Source organism: Physeter macrocephalus, chromosome 20, assembly GCF_002837175.3.
Source record: "Physeter macrocephalus isolate SW-GA chromosome 20, ASM283717v5, whole genome shotgun sequence".
In the NCBI taxonomy this organism is placed as follows: Eukaryota; Metazoa; Chordata; class Mammalia; order Artiodactyla; family Physeteridae; genus Physeter; species Physeter macrocephalus.
The window spans coordinates 58,925,429-58,942,992 of record NC_041233.1 but is presented as its reverse complement, the minus strand read 5'-3'; the positions used below and the strand labels follow the sequence as shown (position 1 = coordinate 58,942,992).

At 51.3% G+C, this 17,564-nt stretch overlaps 1 protein-coding gene across 1 annotated transcript; it reads left to right on the top strand.

Annotated features, from left to right (window-relative positions):
* Positions 1-9,261: 9,261 nt before the first annotated feature.
* On the top strand, positions 9,262-15,069 carry CALHM3 (calcium homeostasis modulator 3). Its single transcript, XM_028481687.1, is given in 4 exon segments — positions 9,262-9,618; positions 9,620-9,690; positions 11,633-11,888; positions 14,537-15,069. Coding segments are annotated over 4 exon segments (1,071 nt in total). The 5' UTR covers positions 9,262-9,399; the 3' UTR covers positions 15,062-15,069.
* The last annotated feature ends 2,495 nt before the right edge of the window (positions 15,070-17,564 follow it).

Here is a 17,564-nt window from a genome sequence, read left to right as displayed (position 1 = left end):
GGTTCGTGCCCCAGTCTGGGAAGATCCCACATGCCGCGGAGCGGCTGGGCCCGTGAGCCATGGCCGCTGAGCCTGCGCGTCCGGAGAGGCCACAGCAGTGAGAGGCCCGTGTACTGCAAAAAAAAAAAAAAAAAAAAATGCCTGCAGGCTTTCCTGGGGAAAGCTGAACACCATATGGGGACAGACCAGCACAGGCTGCCACCCAGGCAGGACTAGTCACGTTGGAAGGTAGGGCAGGAGGTGGCTGTACTGGGAGGGGTAACACCTGCTCCCTCCTCTGCTCCACAGACAGACTTCCCTCCTGGGAGGCAGCCCCTAGGTCCGGGACTAATTGTAAGATCTTCACAGACCCCCAAACTCTTATCTTTGCTGCCTAACTGTATAAGGTCAAACATAGTAAAATATACTACACCCCACGTTAAACATAATTTTCCTGTCTTCAACATTTTGAAAGATTTTTGTAAATTTGGCTTTTGAAATCACTGGACTAAAAGGAACTCACTGAATTTACAATTGGTTTTATTTCTAAACAATCTTGCATGTGTTGGAGTTCTTGCCAAGAGAGAAAAACCTACGATTGTCTTCAAATATAATGAAATATTTATGAGTACTCATTTCACAGTTAATGAAGTTGCCACAACATTGTTTTATAGACATTTAAGTCAACATTTCTTAATTTTGATTTTGAAGTTTTCCTTTCATAATTTGGAACCAGTAATATTTTTTTCCAGTCTAGGCCTAAGTCCTGGGCCTATAGTGCCTATGGATATAAAATCCAGGCCTGAGACCAAACATTCCTTTTTTTTTTTTGCGGTACGCGGGCCTCTCACTGTTGTGGCCTGTCCCGTTGCGGAGCACAGGCTCTGGACACGCAGGCTCAGCGGCCATGGCTCACGGGCCCAGCCGCTCCGGGGCATGTGGGATCTTCCCAGACCGGGGCATGAACCCGTGTCCCCTGCATCGGCAGGCGGAGTCTCAACCACTGCGCCACCAGGGAAGCCCCAAGCATTCTTAAGATTGCATCTAAAAGGACAGATGGAGATCCTTGCAAGAAGCTGAAAGAAAAATGTGCAACACCAGAAAGAGGGCCACATGTACCCCTGTTTGGGAAACTTGTTTAGTAATTTCAAACAGCATCCCTTGACCCATCTCAGGGCCACTGGCTTAGGTAATACTGACAGGTGATATTTATGGAGCATATAGACATACATACCAGGCCTTGGTCTAAGCAATTCATCTGTATTAATTCATTTAAGCCTGGTAATAACCCTATGAAGTAGCTACTATTATTATTACTAGCAGCAGCAGCAGCACCAGCATCCCCATTTTACAAATGAAAATCCTGAGGCTTAGGAGAGTTAATATACTTGACTAGGAGCTGGTAAGTGAAGCCCTGAGGTTCAGCCCTAGGACGGTCTGAGTCCGAATCCCTGCGAAGCTATGCCTGCCCCAGGATGGGATTCCTTTAGGTGCCAGCCTGAGGAAGACACCTGTTGCAGGGGAGATGTCCTCCCTGAGTTCCTGAGCCAGCCTCCTCCCACCGTAGAGACCCTGAAGACTCCCAAGGGCTTTGGCTCAGCTCTCTGGAAGTTAGCCAGGAAGCACATGGCCACTAATGAACATGAAATAGATTTAAAAATAACAAAACTGAACTCAAAGAAAAATGCTCAAAGTGAATGTAATACCCCAGCATCCTCTTTCTCTCATAGATGTTTTAAATGACCTTTACTTGGCAGGAAAGCTTTTCTAAGAATGTTACAAAGATCAGAGAATCATAAAAGAAAAGTACGATAAATACGACCACATAAGCATTTAAAACTCCTTCATGGTAAAAGTTGAAAGACACATAGGAGCCAGGAGGCACATCTCCAGTAAGTCAACAGCCTTCAGTCAGTTCAAATGCCCTTCATGCCTAGACCCAGAATAGGCAACAGACGTTTCTCCACTACTGCTGCCAGGGTAGCCTCCCACTTCTATCCTCCTTTCCCAAGAGACGCCCCAGAGGCGCTCGCTTGTTCCGACCTTCACCCTTCACCCAAAGGCGCCTCAGGGGGACCTCTTTCCAATGAGAGCAGCCTGTGGAAATATTTCTCTCAGCCAGATGAGCGGGCTTCTGTGTCCCACCGTCTCTTCCCTCCTGTCCCTCTCAAGTTCTCTCTCTCTCTAGCCACCACTAGATGGCGCTAGACCTCCATTAGACTCCCCTTTGTCTCTGGCAAACTTTGTTGGGGGGGGGTCCTCGAGTCAATCAAAACACCTTTAAAATGTTTACAGGTTGCTCTTTTCCTGTTTCAAAACGGGAAGAGAATTTGGGGGGGCAAATATATTTTTATAGCTTCCATTAACCACTTCATTGTAAAGAAAATATGTCAATGAAGGATTAGCCACCCAGATGCTACCCTCTGGGCATGTTTGCGTCACTGAAGCCACTTTCTCATCTTTCATCCTGAGACTGGATCTCCAGCAGAAGAGCCCTCCCCTTCACAGACACTCTCTCCCAGGACGGAGAGAAACTCCCCAAACTTCCGGCAAGTGGAGGTCCTCTTCAGAGCGCCCCAGCTCGCACTGCGATGCCCCACTGCCTGTGTCTGGTACCTGAGGTAGGTACCTGTGCGTGCCCAGCACCTGTGGGCTCTGCAGATGCCCAGTGAACAGCTGTTGTCATGTGGCCAGAGCTTGAGGGTGTGCAGCCAATGCAGCCAATTACCCTCAGAACTGGGACTTGCCACTCCTGGCCCAGGGCTCTCCCAAACACATCTCAGAAGTCTCATGAGCTTGTGGGCACAGGCAACAGGGAAAAGGGGGATGCCCAGGGTTACCCTGACTTTCGTATTTATGGAGTAAGAGTAGAATTCAGAAACTCCAGCTGGATGGGTGTCCCCTCCCCCAAGAGCACCTCACCTGTTTTTGCCCCCAAGTCTCTGCATTTGGCCTGACATCCATGTCTGATGCCACTGCTGGCAGGACCTCCACACCAGAAAACCCGTCCCCCTCACAGTGTCTGGAAACCACTTCGTTTCACTTTGGTCAGAAAATCCATTTTTATAGATTGTTAGTCATGTTTAAAAGAGGAAGGTGAAAATATTATAAGACCAGGCTTATCTGTTTCTTCTTCTGAGAAAATGATGTAGAAATGTATTGTGAACCAATGCAACTGTTCCATATTCTGTAACCTGTAGGGTGAGAACCAAAAATTAAAGTGTAGAAGAATGTTAAGGTTTGAACGTGGTTATTTTATTTTGTGTGAGTCATATATTTCAGTCCTATTTTTTAAAATGTTTATCCATTTACATACTGAAACATATTTTTAAAATCCATAAATCTCCTGCCCAGAATACTTCTGTTGATCTTTTTAAAATAAAGTTCATATGTACATTGTTTGAAAAGTCAAACAGCACAGAAAGGTATACACTGGAAAGAAAAAGGTCTCCCCTGTTCTACCACCCAATAGTATTAACTGTCTACATTTTTTATATATCTTTCCAGCAAAAAGTGTATGCACAATACCAAAACTTTTACATATTTATATTATTTTTACTCAGAAGGGATTATGCTATGCACAGTGTACTAAACTACATTTTTTTTAAAAAACTTAGAATCTATTAGAGTTCTTTTCATATGAACACACATAGATTTGCTTCATTCTTTTAACGACTGCATAGATCCCACTTTATGGCTGTGCCATAATTTATTTAAACAAATTATTAAACATCCCCTATTGATGAAATTCGGGTTGTTTCCAGTTTTATTGCTAGTAAAACAAATCTATCATGAACATCCTTGCTTGTTTATCTTGGCTATTTCTGCAAATCTATCCATAGGGCAAATACAGAGCTATGTAATTGTTAGGTCAAAGGGCACGTATATTTAAATTTTTGCTTTAAATATATTGCCAAATTGTTATAGGAAAATTCGTACAAATTTATACTCCAACCATCAGTGTATGAAAGTGACTATTTCCCTAAGCCTTCATCAACATTGGGTAATATCTATCTTTCAGTTTCTAAAAACTTAGTTTAAAAAGGCACCTGCTTGTTCAGATACATGTTTAATTAAGAATGAGGACTACAATCTTCACAGGATTTGGGGCCACTTGTCTCTCCTTTTCTGTGACTAGCCTGTTCACATCTTTTGCCCATTTTTTCATAGGATTGATCATCTTTTTTTAATGATTTATATGCTTCCTCTGCAAATTAAGGAAATAGGGCTTTGTGTGGCTTGTGTGTGGAAAATGCCTTTTTTCAGTTTTTTGTTATTTTCACTTTGCTGATTGGCATTTTGCCCACAGAAGTTATGAGGCCCACTTCATCCATCTTCTTCACAGCTACTGAATTCTGTGCTCTGATCACAAAGGCCTTCCCTAGCCTCTGATTGTGAAGAAATTCACCTACATTTTCCCAAATGATTAGCCAGTTGTTCTAATGCCATGTGTCAGAGTCCCCCCCTTTTTTTTCATTCTCTTTTCAGTCCCTCATAGGCCATGTGGCTCTACACAGTCACCAGAGTGGAGCCCACAGAAGTGCCATGTTGCTTTCAGCCAGGTCTGCCAGAGAAGACCAGAAAGGCCTGTCCCCTGGATCCCACAGAGGCCTCTGTCATTTGGTAGAAGAGAGACAGGTCTGTCAGGGACAGAGAGGGCACCACAGCTCTGAGAGACGCGAGGGAACAATAGCCTCCCAGTCCTGAGAGAGAAGTGGGACACGCATCCAGTGTCTTCCTTCTGAAGAAACCCCAGGGGAGAGTGTGTTCTCTATACAGAAGGAAGAAACACAGCCACGCCTGTATTTCTGAGGATACACATGCTACACACCACACACACACACACACACACATCGGACACACTGACTCCTCCAGTGGGGGGCACCCTGTCCTAAGGAGCCCTCTCCATCACAGGAATTCCAAGAAGAGTCAATCCAGTATCTCTCAAATACCCAGATTCCTTTAGAAGGAAATAAGAATATGGAGGACCCCCAAGAATATATCTCCAAGACCCCAAGTTGAGAAAAAAAGAAACCAAAGACTTGCTGTATAAAGATCTTCCAATTGCAAATTAACACGTGTTTAAAACTGCTAAATAGGGTTTCCCTGGTGGCGCAGTGGTTGAGAGTCCGCCTGCCGATGCAGGAGACACGGGTTCGTGCCCCGGTCCGGGAGGATCCTACATGCCGCGGAGCGGAGCCTGCGCGTCCAGCCTGTGCTCCGCAACGGGAGAGGCCACAACGAGAGGCCCGCGTACCGCAAAACAAGAACAGTCAATCCAGTGTCTCTCAAATACCCAGATTCCTTTAGAAGGAAATAAAAATATGGAGGACCCCCAAGAATATATCTCCAAGACCCCAAGTTGAGAAAAAAAGAAACCAAAGACTTGCTGTATAAAGATCTTCCAATTGCAAATTAACACGTGTTTAAAACTGCTAAATAGGGTTTCCCTGGTGGCGCAGTGGTTGAGAGTCCGCCTGCCGATGCAGGAGACACGGGTTCGTGCCCCGGTCCGGGAGGATCCCACATGACGCGGAGCGGAGCCTGCGCGTCCGGAGCCTGTGCTCCGCAACGGGAGAGGCCACAACGAGAGGCCCGCGTACCGCAAAAAAAAAAAAACCAAACTGCTAAATAGATTTAAGTCAGCATTAAAATGAAAACCTGATTTTAAAAAAATTTCCCAGAATTAAAAGATCTGGAAGAACAGAGCTGCAGAGCCCCGAAGTAGGGTAGGGAGTTGAGAAAATCTGATGTGAGGCATTATTCTGCAGCAGATCTACAAGTTAATATTCTTTCCACACACATGAGTAACATAAATCTTTCTCCTATTTTTCTTCCATTTCTGCCTCTCCTTGTATATCAGGCCCAGCCTCCGGGCAACAAAAGGTGATCTTCCTTCCTTTTGCCTTGTCCCTTAATCCCTGTGAGTTTTTCCAGTAAAAATATTTATGATTTTTATTGGGAAATTTTAAAAATCATTATTATAAAATAGGCAATTTAGAAAATACAGAATTTTTGTTTAATGTAAAGCCACCTGCTCACCCCGAGCGGTAATAGCCCTTTAAGTCGTGGTGGGCTTCCTTCTTGCCTTTTTCTTTGCTTGAATGTTTTCCAGTAAATACCCAGCAAGGGCCAGTGCAGTCACACGGCCCAGGCTGACCTGGCAGGGCCATCTCGCCTCCCAGAGTTTGGAGCTGTGAACAGGCTGGCCTGGGAGAGACCTTGTCCCAGTTTCCTGCAGTGTTCCCCCAGAAACGCTGTCCATTGTCTTCTGGAAAAATCCCTAGGTTAGAAGCAGCTGTGGGCCCTTTGGCCACCCTCCCCTCCCTGAGAGTAGAATGGGAGAGAGGGGTGCTCAGACCCTCCCAGCCCATTTCTCTCCCCTCCGTGCTCGGTGGGGGGCCCAGCCCTGGGGTTCAGGGTTGAGAAGCAAGGTCTTGGGCGGGACAGCTCTCTTTTCCTGGCAGCAGCCCAGAGGGTGACTAGGGCTGGAAGGCACAGAGGTGGAGCATATCCTTCCTGGCCCTATGCCCACCAGGCTGTGTGACCTCGGACAAACACCCCGCCTCTCCAGGACCCGCGCCAGGACTGTGCTGGTGCTGGCGGTTCTCTGCTAGCTGGGAGCCCAGGACAAGGAGCGGCTTGAAGGGCTTCTCCAGTATGCCTCGCCTCTCCTCCCCGCAGAGCCACACTCGCTGCCTCTGACGGCGTGCCCGCCCTCTCCCACTCCCTCCCCACTTTCCCTCACACAGGTCATCCTGTTTCACAGGACCTGGACTAGCACACAGACTGCGTAAAATACAAATAAGATATAAGACCCGGGTTTCTGTCTGTCTCTACCTCATCGGAGGTGGAGACTGCACAGATACTTAGGAAGTTTGCAGGACCTTTTGGGGATGGTCTGACTTAAAATACAGGCTAAGTGATCTACACAAAATTCATTTGCAGGTCCCACGGGTCCCTCAAGCTGCTGGGCTGTCATCTCTCAGAGAAACGGAAACACAGCGAGTCCTGTGTCATGAAGATTAAGAGAAGGGCCAGACTGGCCTCAGATGGGAGTCCCGGGGGCAGCCTGAGCTGCCTCTCCGCCAGCAACCCCAGGGCTCCTGGGCGAGCAGGGCACCCACTGCTTCGCTCACAGCTCACAGCGTCCCTGGCAGTCTCCCAAGGATTCCAAGGCGGGCCAGCCAGCACGTGCCCGGGTGGGCAGCAACAAGTCTGGAGGGACACACACTGATGCAGTGACAGGGAGACTTGGGGGGGTTGCAGTCATGGGGATACTTTTATATTAGATATTTTTTAATGTTTCATAATGGTGTGTTTACTCAGAAAAAAAAGATGGAGACATTTCCATTTTCTACAAGTTGTTTGAGAATACGGGAAGAAGGGTGGTCAGTGCAGCTGCTGCCGTCCAGGAGGGCTCCGTGGAGACCGGAGGGCATTGCTGGGCCTCTGAGCCGGAAAGGATTCAGAAGGATGCTTACCTCACATGCTCCAGAGGGCTGGTGGCGGGGTCGGGGGGGAGTGGCACTCATGACTGTGAGGGCCCAGGGTCTGAGGAATTGCTGATGGCATCACTTCGAGTCCCACATGCCCACTGGTCCAGGCTGGATGGAGCAGGGCAGGGGCCAGTAGGGTCAAGGCCATCCCAGTCCCTGAGGTTTTCCTTTGTTCAAGGGTAGCGCTGGGCTAGGAGTGAGGGAGCCAGAGGGGGGAAGATTGAGGAGGAGCCTGAGCCTCACCCACCCCCAGCCCAGGCTCCAGGCCACGCCCATGGATCTGTGACCCAGGAACGGAGCCCTGGGCTCCTGTGGCTGCGTCCACTCCTCTCCCCAAGTCAGGCTACCGGGGGACAGTAAGACAAGGGTGCTACAGGGCGGCCTGCAGGTGAGAGGAGGGAAAGATAGGCAGGAAGAGGCCACAGCACAGAGAGAGGGACGGAGGGACACACAGGAAGACTCAGAAACACACAACACAGAGAGTCACACACACAGAGAAAGGTAGAGTTAGAGATGGAAAGAGGGACGGGATAAGAGAGAGACAGAGATAAGAGCAGGACCTACATTCCATTCACCTCCTAGGAGCAGACAGGGAGGCAGGTACAGATCAAGGAGTGGGCAGAGAGGACAGAGCTAGAGATGAAAAAAGGGGGTCTGAGTGTCAACGTCACAGAGAACAAACATCTGCCACCCTTGCAGTCTGCTTGGCACCCTGCTGGAGGCTGCAGGGACGGGCAGGTGTGGGTGCAGGTCCCGTCCTAGCTGGGCGATCCACCTCCACACCTGGGAGAGAGGAGTAGCAGGCTGGGGTGGCCTTTCCCAGGGCCACGTGGGAGGAGAGGTTCCCACGGAGCTGAGGTCACCAGGGGCATCTTGGTGAAAGAGCTGCATCTGAGTTGCCTCTTGAAGAGCAGGTGGGAGGAAGCGGCACGGGTTCTCCAGCGGGAAGGATGCATCAGCAGAGGCATGGAGGTGGGAGGACATGTCTGGGTATGGTTAGGAGGGCCTTGAACGCCAGGCTAAGGAAGCTGAGGGGGCCCTGGTCACACACGGGCAGAAGAGTGATGTAGCGGGAGCTGCGCTTTAGGGAGACCTGGGCCAGTCGGTGGCCAGAGCTGGAGGGCAGCAGAATAAAGTGGAGGAAAGAGTTGCAGGCACCCACTGGACACCCACTGTGCCCTCTGCCGACACCCCCTGTCTGACACTACGTTCGAGCAACCCCAAACTGCCTACCCACACCTGGCTGCTTCTCACCTCCATGCCCTTGCCCAGACGGGACTCTCTGTCTGGAAGCCCCTCCATTCCACGACCCTGGCAAACACTGAAACATGGTTTAAACTCTCCTCAAGAGACTTCCGGGAAGGCTTCGGGCAGGGTACAGCGCCCCTCGTGGTTCCTCCCAGCATGAAAGCCAACGTGAAACCTCCCTGGGCTCAGCTGAGTCAAGTCATGTTTTTAACCAAGACAAGAAAACGTAATGGGCTCCATCAGCGCCGGGGCCTTACCACACCCAGAATTTGCCTGTCCCCCCACGGGAAGCCCCAGCAGCTGTCAGGCATCAGTAGCCAAATCCTGAAGAGGGGAGGGATGGAGGAACAGGATGGGGACCATCTGCCTAGAGGTGCTTTGGGCTGGCTGGTCACAGAGCAGTGACTCACCCCACCCCCACCCCCAGCCCCCGCCGCCGAGAGGAGGGGAGTAGCAGTGGAGGGCTGGCCAGGGGCCCTTGGTGGGGAAAGCCTGCTCTGCCCTACATTCCTTGGCTAGACCCCGCCTCCTCCTTGTCCCCTCAGGCCCTTGGAAGACAAGGAAAAACCTCCCGCAGCCCCGGGCTCGCCCCCAGCGGGGCTGGCATTGACCAGGAAGGCAGCCGAAACCTCCCCGCCCGCCACCCGCAGCTGCCCTCTCCCCAGGCCCGGCCATGGGTAAATTCCGCACGCTCTTCCAGCACCTCCAGTCCAGCTCCGAGTCGGTGATGAATGGCATCTGCCTGCTGCTGGCCGCGGTCACAGTCAAGCTGTACTGCTCCTTCGACTTCAACTGCCCCCGCCTGGCGCGCTACAGTCCCCTCTACGGCCTGGGCTTGCTGCTCAAGCCCCCAGCCGCCCTTTTCCTCTGCAGCCTCCTGGCCAACCGGCAGTCAGTCCGTGGTGATGGTGGAGGAGTGGCGCCGGCCTGCGGGGCACCGAAGGAAGGACCCAGGAATCATCAGGTGCTGTCCCACGCCACCCAGGTCCCCGTGGGCATTGTCAGGGGCTCTCCCAACCACACAGGCACTGCCAGGTGCCAAAATCCCAGTGACGCCCCTGGGTATTGTCAGAACTCCCCCACCCACCCCCATAGGCACCCTAATTTCCCCTAGGAAATGATACCAAGGCATCATCAGTTCACAGAGACCCGTCTGCCAGTTTCCACTCTGGAAACAGATATTTCTGATCCTGTCATCTGTCACCTTTCCATGCCCAGTGCCGGAGACACATGAATGGTACAGGATTCCCAAGAATTATCCAGGTCACATCTGTCATGCTGGCCATGGATTATAACTCCCCACATGCATGAAGGACCATCCCACGACATGCATAGCCGTGTTGCCGTACGAGAGGCATCATTGGCTTGAAGGCTGCATCCCCTCTCCTGCAAGCTCCCCGAGGTCAAGGATCTCATCTGCTGTATCACAGTATCCTCAGAGCCTCATGCCTGGTCGGTGCCCTGATCAGCTGATTGAGTTTAGAGATTCATAATGCTCCCTGGCCCACAGGGAGCCAAGCTCTGTGCCAAGCGCTGTGTGTGCACCGCCTATGAATTCTCACCTCAGCCCTGGGTCGGCTCCCGACTTGGACCCATTTTTAAGGATGGGGGACCTGAGGCACAGAGAGGGTGATTCACTAGGCTGAGCTCCCACAGCGAAGAAGAGGCTCAGATTCAAACACAGCCCAAGCCAGAACGGCTGCCCTGACTGTTTTAGACAAAATAAGTGCTCTAGATCCATGGGCAGTGGCAGGAAGGGCTTGGTGGGTTTTAGCTCACGATCTCCTCCTCTCCCCTATTCTCTGATATGGACAACTGAGGTGCTCTCAAGGGTATGTAATGTAACTTCATAACAAGTCCTGGGTTCCACCTTCTAACCACATAGAAAATGCTGGATCCGCCCCTGCCTACAACGTATTTATAATTCGTTGGCCATGCACACACACACCCAGCCAGCACACACCATCTTATGTTTTGTATACAATCCAAGTTAAAAACATCTGCATTCTGTGCATAAGAGGCCTCTGTTTCATGTACCCCAGGGGTTCCATGCTCCCTGTGATTCAGCCATGCAGGGAGGGTCACATTCACTAAGTGTGCCCTTTCCCTTTTCCTTTGGGGTCTAGTGGGTACAGCTCCACTGGGCTCCTGTCCTGTGACCGACACCCAATCCAGGCCACTAGACGGGCAGAGCGGGTCCAGAGCGTCACCTGGGGACAGTCAGAGGGCGGGCTCCCAGATACCGCAGGGAGGTGTTTAAGGTGCTGCCTCTGGGAGGGTTATTCCATGGGACCCTCTTAGTTTAGGGTCCCCCCAAAAGCAGCCTCTGGGAAGAATGTGATAATATGTAGGCAACTAGGACTCAGTCCTTCTGGGGACCCTCTAAGAAAGTGGATAGAACACACCTCAGAATCGTCCCACCGAGGGTCCTGGAAGCTGGGGTTCTTATCCACCAGGCCCTGCCCTCTTGGATTGAAGGCTGATTTGGGGACATGAACTCTCCAGCGCTTCCGGCCTGCGCCTCTGGGAGCAGAAACTCCTCCAAAGTCCCAGGCAGAGCCATGCAGGTGGTTGAGGTCAGAAGCTCTCAGGCCCTCCATATGAATAGGAACTACCCACCAAAGCTCTAGATGCTTCTGGCCGGGACAGGGCACCAAGAGAGTCTGCTACAAAGCTAGAGCAGGAAGAATACCAGCTCCCCAGGGTTCCAGTCCTGAGACACCGGGGACCCTCAGCCCTGCTTCTTCCCTATCCTCTGCTGCTCGGACCTGTAGCCCTTCCTTTGGTGTAATCACACCTGGGATATCCCCCCTCCTGGGAAGTCCGTCCTTGCATCTCCCCTGTAGCCTTCCTGCTGCAGCTGAATTCCGGCTGCCTTTGTGCCCCCTTCCTTCCTCTGCTCCCAGGTATATGTTCTCCTCTGTGCTGCAGAGAGCACTGGCCGCCCCCCTTGGCTGGATCCTGCTGGCTCTCCTCGATGCGAAGTGCTTCGTGTGTGCCTTCAGCAGCTCCGTGGACCCCGACAAGTTTCTAGACTTTGCCAACATGACCCCCAGCCAGGTGCAGCTCTTTCTGGCCAAGGTGGCCTGCAAGGAAGATGAGCTGGTCAGGGACAGCCCCGCTCGGAAGGCAGTGTCTCACTACCTGCAGTGCCTGTCACAGGTAATTCGGGTGGTCCTCTCCCAGCCCTGGGAAATGTCCTGCATTGGTTCCGAGGGGCCTGGGGTGAGGAGGTACAAATGGTTTCCTGAGGCCCCTCCCAATGCTGCAGGCACAACCATGGAGCATGTGGTCCCTGGGGGGATCAGGAGTGTGACTCACACACAGGACAGTGTTGGGCCTTAGGAAGTGGGGACTCTGCCATCAATGCTGACTCACCCCAGGGTGGATGCCAGGTGCTCACACCCTCCGGGAGTCCACTAGGCTCATCCCCAAGTTGGATGGCAGGAAAACACTGGAGAGAGACTGCTCTACCCTGCCACCACCCCATACACACATTCTGCTCACTCCTCAGAAATATGATACTAATTACCATTTATTAAGCACATATGTGTCAGGCACTGTGTTAAGCATTTCATATGCATTACTTCATTTAATTCTCGAAACAGTCCTATGAGGTGGATGCAATCGTGATCATCCCATTTTGCAGATGAGGAAACTGAGGCTCTGAGAGTTTAGTTCACAAGGCCAAAGTCACGGTTTGTAAGAGGCCGGGCAGGGATCTGAAGTGCCATTCCTCCAAACCCTCTCATCCACCTCCCTACAATGCAGGCTCCCCAGATGTCCGGCTCCCCACAGGGCACAGAATCCATTATCCTGGGCACAAACCCCAGCCCCGTCCCCAGCCCAGGCTCCAGATTCCACCTCCACCACTCCCAGAGCCCAGCCTGGGCTGTGTCCCCCAAAAAGTGTTTACATGAACCCACCACATGCAGAACATCACTGGAGCTACAACCCAGCACTTTGGGGTGCCAGGACAGGCTTGTGGCAGATGCAGGCCCGTGGAGTGGCAGAGAGAGGAGCAGTGCTCAGGATACACTTGGTTCTGCTTCAGACTGTGACCGTGGCCATGTCCCTCCCCCTCTGGGCCTCAGTTTCTCCTGTAAAGTTAATGGAGGTCTGGTCTCCTCACCTTGATGTCTCCTACGGATGTAAACACTATAGGCTCTCAGTAGTTCCCTGGAAAGAGTGTAGAATTCTCAGTCAGACCAGGGTTTAAGTCCTGACTCAGCTGTAAATGATCAGTCACACTAAATGCTCCTCCAGGTAAAATACTCACACTAGTATTTTAAATTTGGAGTTGGGGGAGGGAGGACCTTGTTAGAGGCCGAATGAGAGAGCTTTGTCAATCACATCTGCAAATGATAAGGATTCAAATATGTCTGTGGTTTAGAGGAGTGATATCTCTGCTCCAGGTCCACACAGTTGCTCGGGTCTTAAGCGATGTCTCAATACCTTTGGCTGGGCAGAGGGGAGGGCGAGGAGCTGGCCGGGTGGGGTCTCCGGCCTCAGAGAACTGCTTCCAGCTTCTCCTCACGCTTGGCCTGGAACAGTATTCCCTGTTCACATCCTGTAAGCTATTGTCATCCTTCAGGTCTCAGCCTCAACCTCACTGTCGTCTGAGCCTTCAAGTTCAGGTGGGGTATCCCCCCTATGATTTCCCACAACCCCCGATACATCCCTCAACATGGCGCCTAGCCATTCATCACCTATTTCATTGTATCTTCCACTAAAGTGTGAGCTCTATGAGAGCAAAGACTGAGTCCTCAGTGTCTTCCCCAAAATATAGGATGGATGGATGCATAGATGAGATGGATACACATATATAAGCACGGATGAAGAACCGAACAAAAAAATGAAAGGATGACGGGTGGATGGACGGATGAATGGGTGGGAGTGCAAAGGAGGCAAAACTTGACCTCCACACACCTTAGGTTTTCAGCTGAGTAACAAAAAGACAGATTAACAGGAGGAAAACAGTTTCATGCAGGAGAAACCTAAAACAAAGAGTAACAAAAAAAAAGGAAAGAGTAACTCAAAGTGATGGCTTAGAAGTGTGCTTATATAGCATCTTCAACCCTGAGCAATACCTTTGTAGAGAAATGTCAGCACAAAGGAAAGCAGTTTTATGCTTCCAAGGGTGGAAACTGTGGGAAGGTAAATAAATACATGGGAGGAAACTAATGGAGTAAGGTTTGTTTGCAGATTCCTCTGCTGCTGTCTCTGGGCTGATGAGAGTCTGTCTCCAGCAAAAGGGGAATTTATATCCTGCCTTCAGGCAAAAGGGGAGGTTGCTCCTTCTTAATTATCTTCAGCTCAAAATAATTTTTATGTCAAGAGGCATATTTTGGGGTGACATATTCTGGTTCCCTTAAGGAGGAAAGTTGGGGGGCATGTGGATGGATGGTTGGATAGATAAAAGGAAGGAAGGATGAGAGTATGGGAACATGAATGGATGGGAGGCTAGATGGCTGGATAGGAAGGAGGAGGATGGACAGATGGAAGCATGGTTGAGAGGATGGCTGGATAGAAAGACGATAGATATACAGTCAGATAAGAGGATGGATGCCTAGATGGGTGGAGAGATCGTTGGATAGAAAATGGATGCAAGGATGAAAGAATAAATGGGAGGAAGGACAGATGGAGGTGGTTGGTAGGATGGATGACTAAGTGGGAAGATGGATAGATTTGAAAAAGGATGCAAGGGATAAACAAAGGGAGAGACTTTGGAACATCCTTGCCAAACACCTTGCCACATTGTACAATATCTGTGTCCCGCCACACTCAACCTCGCGCTCCCCACTCTCCAGGCCATCGGCTGGGGTATCACCCTGCTGCTGATCGTCGTGGCCTTCCTGGCCCGCTGTTTGAGGCCCTGCTTCGACCAGACAGCCCTCCTGCAGCACAGATACTGGAGCAACTACGTGGACCTGGAGCAGAAGCTCTTCGACGAGACATGCTGAGAGCACGCCCGGGACTTCGCGCACCGCTGCGTGCTGCACTTCTTCGCCAGCATGCAGAGCGAGATGCGGGCGCGGGGGCTGCGCCGGGACTCCGCGGGCAGGGGGCCGGAGACCCCTGAGATGCCCGAGCCCCGCGAGGGCCTGGACGGCGGAAGCGGGAAAGCCCACCTGCACGCAGTCTCCAGTCAGGAGCAGGTGGACCTCCTCCTGAGCACCTGGTACTCCAGCAAACCACCACTTGACCTCATGGCATCTCCTGGGCTCTGGGGGTGGGGGTGGGGTGGCCCCAGGCACCAGGCCATCCCAGCACACCGACGTGTAAGGACCCTGGCCGTGTCCCCACGTAAAATGCCCGCTCTGACAAGGGTCTGAGGGCTTTCCAGGCTATGGGGAGCCCAAGGCAGGGCAACCTAACCCCTGTTGGCCTCCTTCCCCCAAAGAGCCCAATCTCTGGCTGAGTTTCTGGATGTGGCCCCCTGTGTGCTCTAAAGCTGTGCTTCGCAAGCTTTAGCATGCTCACTGTTCACCTGGGCTCTTGTTAAATGCAGATTCTGATTCAGTCCATCCAGGACTGGGGCTAAGACTGCATTTCTAACAAGCTCCCAGGTGATACTGATGCTTCTGGTCAGTGAACCAAATTTTGAGGAGCAAGAGTCTAAATAGATCTGCCATGGGTTCTGGGTCCTAGATGTCCAGATTCTACATTTACAATAATAATAACGACAATAGCACATGCTTGTATGGTGCTTATTATGTGCCAGTCATTATTTTAAATTCTTTCCATATATAATTCATTTAATCTTTATGATAATCTAATGAAGTAGGATGATTATTAGTCCCATTTTTTCGAGGAGAAAACTGAGGCATAAAAGGTTAAGCTGCCTGAGGTAACCCATGTAAGAGCTGGAATTTTACCCCAGGACGTCGGCTCTAGAGTCTGCTCTAAGCTACTACATTAGTCTCCCCTCTAGACTGTTGGTGTGTGTGTTTGTTTTCAGTGCTCTGGTTGGGTTTCCTGCAGCCTCCAGCACGGTTCTCTGAGCGAGCTTAGCAAGCCCCGCTTGTTGAGTTCCTCTTAAAAGTACTAATTAGTGCCTCTTGCTGACTACTGCAGATGAATAGTTTTATATCTTCCTGACAAGGGGATTTTTCTGTTTTTGAATGTCAAGAGGGCTGACCCTTCCAGCTCCCATCTTCCCAAGTCCCAGCAATTCTACTCCCAGCCCACCAAGGCTGAGCAGCCCTTCAAGATGCAGTTGCATTGTCAGCCCAGACTTCTGCTCAGCCCCAGCTAGCAGATGCTTCCTCCCTCACCCCTCTACTCGCCACCCTCCCCACCACCTGCAGCCTGACACCTGAGCTTAGCCTCTCTTTCTAAGGCTGCCTCGTTCACCAGGCATTCCAGGGGTATCCACCCACTGCCCTCAGCAAGAAGCTGGCATCCTAGTAAGGATTTCCCCAGGGATACAGTGTATGGACCAGATCTGCAAATCAGGGTGCAAATTAGGTGTCTAGGCAGCCCTAGACGTCTCCACACTGAACAGGAACCCCAGGTGGCTCTGCAGAGTCCAATGTTTAAGAACCTCTGGGCCAAGTGTGGGTGTGGGGTCTGACTCAGGGATGAAGACCCTTGAAACACCAGGGTTAAATCTTGCTGGAAGAACTGCCACTCAAGCTCTAGCAGCCCAAACTGGAAGGGTTGGGGGAAATCTAGCCTGTGAGATCCTCTGAGTCTCTGCCCCTCCCTGATGACTCACTCACCACACACACACACACACACACACACACACACACACACACACACACACACACACACACACACACACACACGCATCCTGTTATTGCCGCCATCAGCAGAGTAGTGCTTGGTGGCCACAGACGTGCACAGACTTGGGTTCACCCCACGCTTTTCTGGTCCTCAGGGCACGGGGGCAGCACAGGGGCCCCTGGCTGCCCTCCTGGAGCCCAGCCCCCTCCATATCGGGCAATCTCTGTTCTCCTGGGTGCTTGCCAAGGGATCTTGGAGGATGGACAATCCCTGCAGCTCAGCATTTCCCCTCCCACCCTGCTGTGGTCAGGCCATGCAAACGTCTGAAATAGTACTGGGGTGGGGAAAGATTTAGGCAACGTGTTAGCAGGGATTGGGGGAAGGGGGGGAAGGGAGGAGGGAGACCTTGGACATGGCCCAGTCAGCAGGGGTGAACTCCAGCCCAGGGAAAGGAGGCTCAGGGCCTCTACCTTGGGCTGCAAGGAAGCAGCATCTGGACCAGTAAAAAGCCACTGACTGCAATCTATACTCTTGCCTTCTTATACGGAGCACTTATAGGTGCCTAGTGCATAGAAAGCACTATGCCAGGGAGTAGGGAAGAGAGGATACACAGATGATATGCCCCACCGTCAAGGAGCTCACTGTCTACTAGAGGGACAGAGATGGGTATAGACATCATTATAGGGACTTCCTTGGTGGCACCGTGGTCAAGAATCTGCCTGCCAATGCAGGGGACATGGGTTCGAGCCCTGGTCCAGGAAGATCCCACATGCCGCAGAGCAACTAAGCCCGTGAGCCACAACTACTGAGCCCGCGTGCCACAGCTACTGACACCTGCATGCCTAGAGCCCATGCTCTGCAACAAGAGAAGCCACCACAGTGAGAAACCCCCACACAACGAAGAGTAGCCCCCGCTCGCCGCAACTAGAGAAAGCCTGTGCGCAGCAACAAAGACCCAACGCAGCCAAAAATAAATAAATAAATTTATTTTTTTAAAAATCATTATAATCCAAAGCAAAAGGTGTGATACAATAGAAGTTAGGCAGGTGCCACAGAGATTCAGCATGGAGAATAATGGCTCCAAGCTGGGGGATCCAGGAAGGCTTC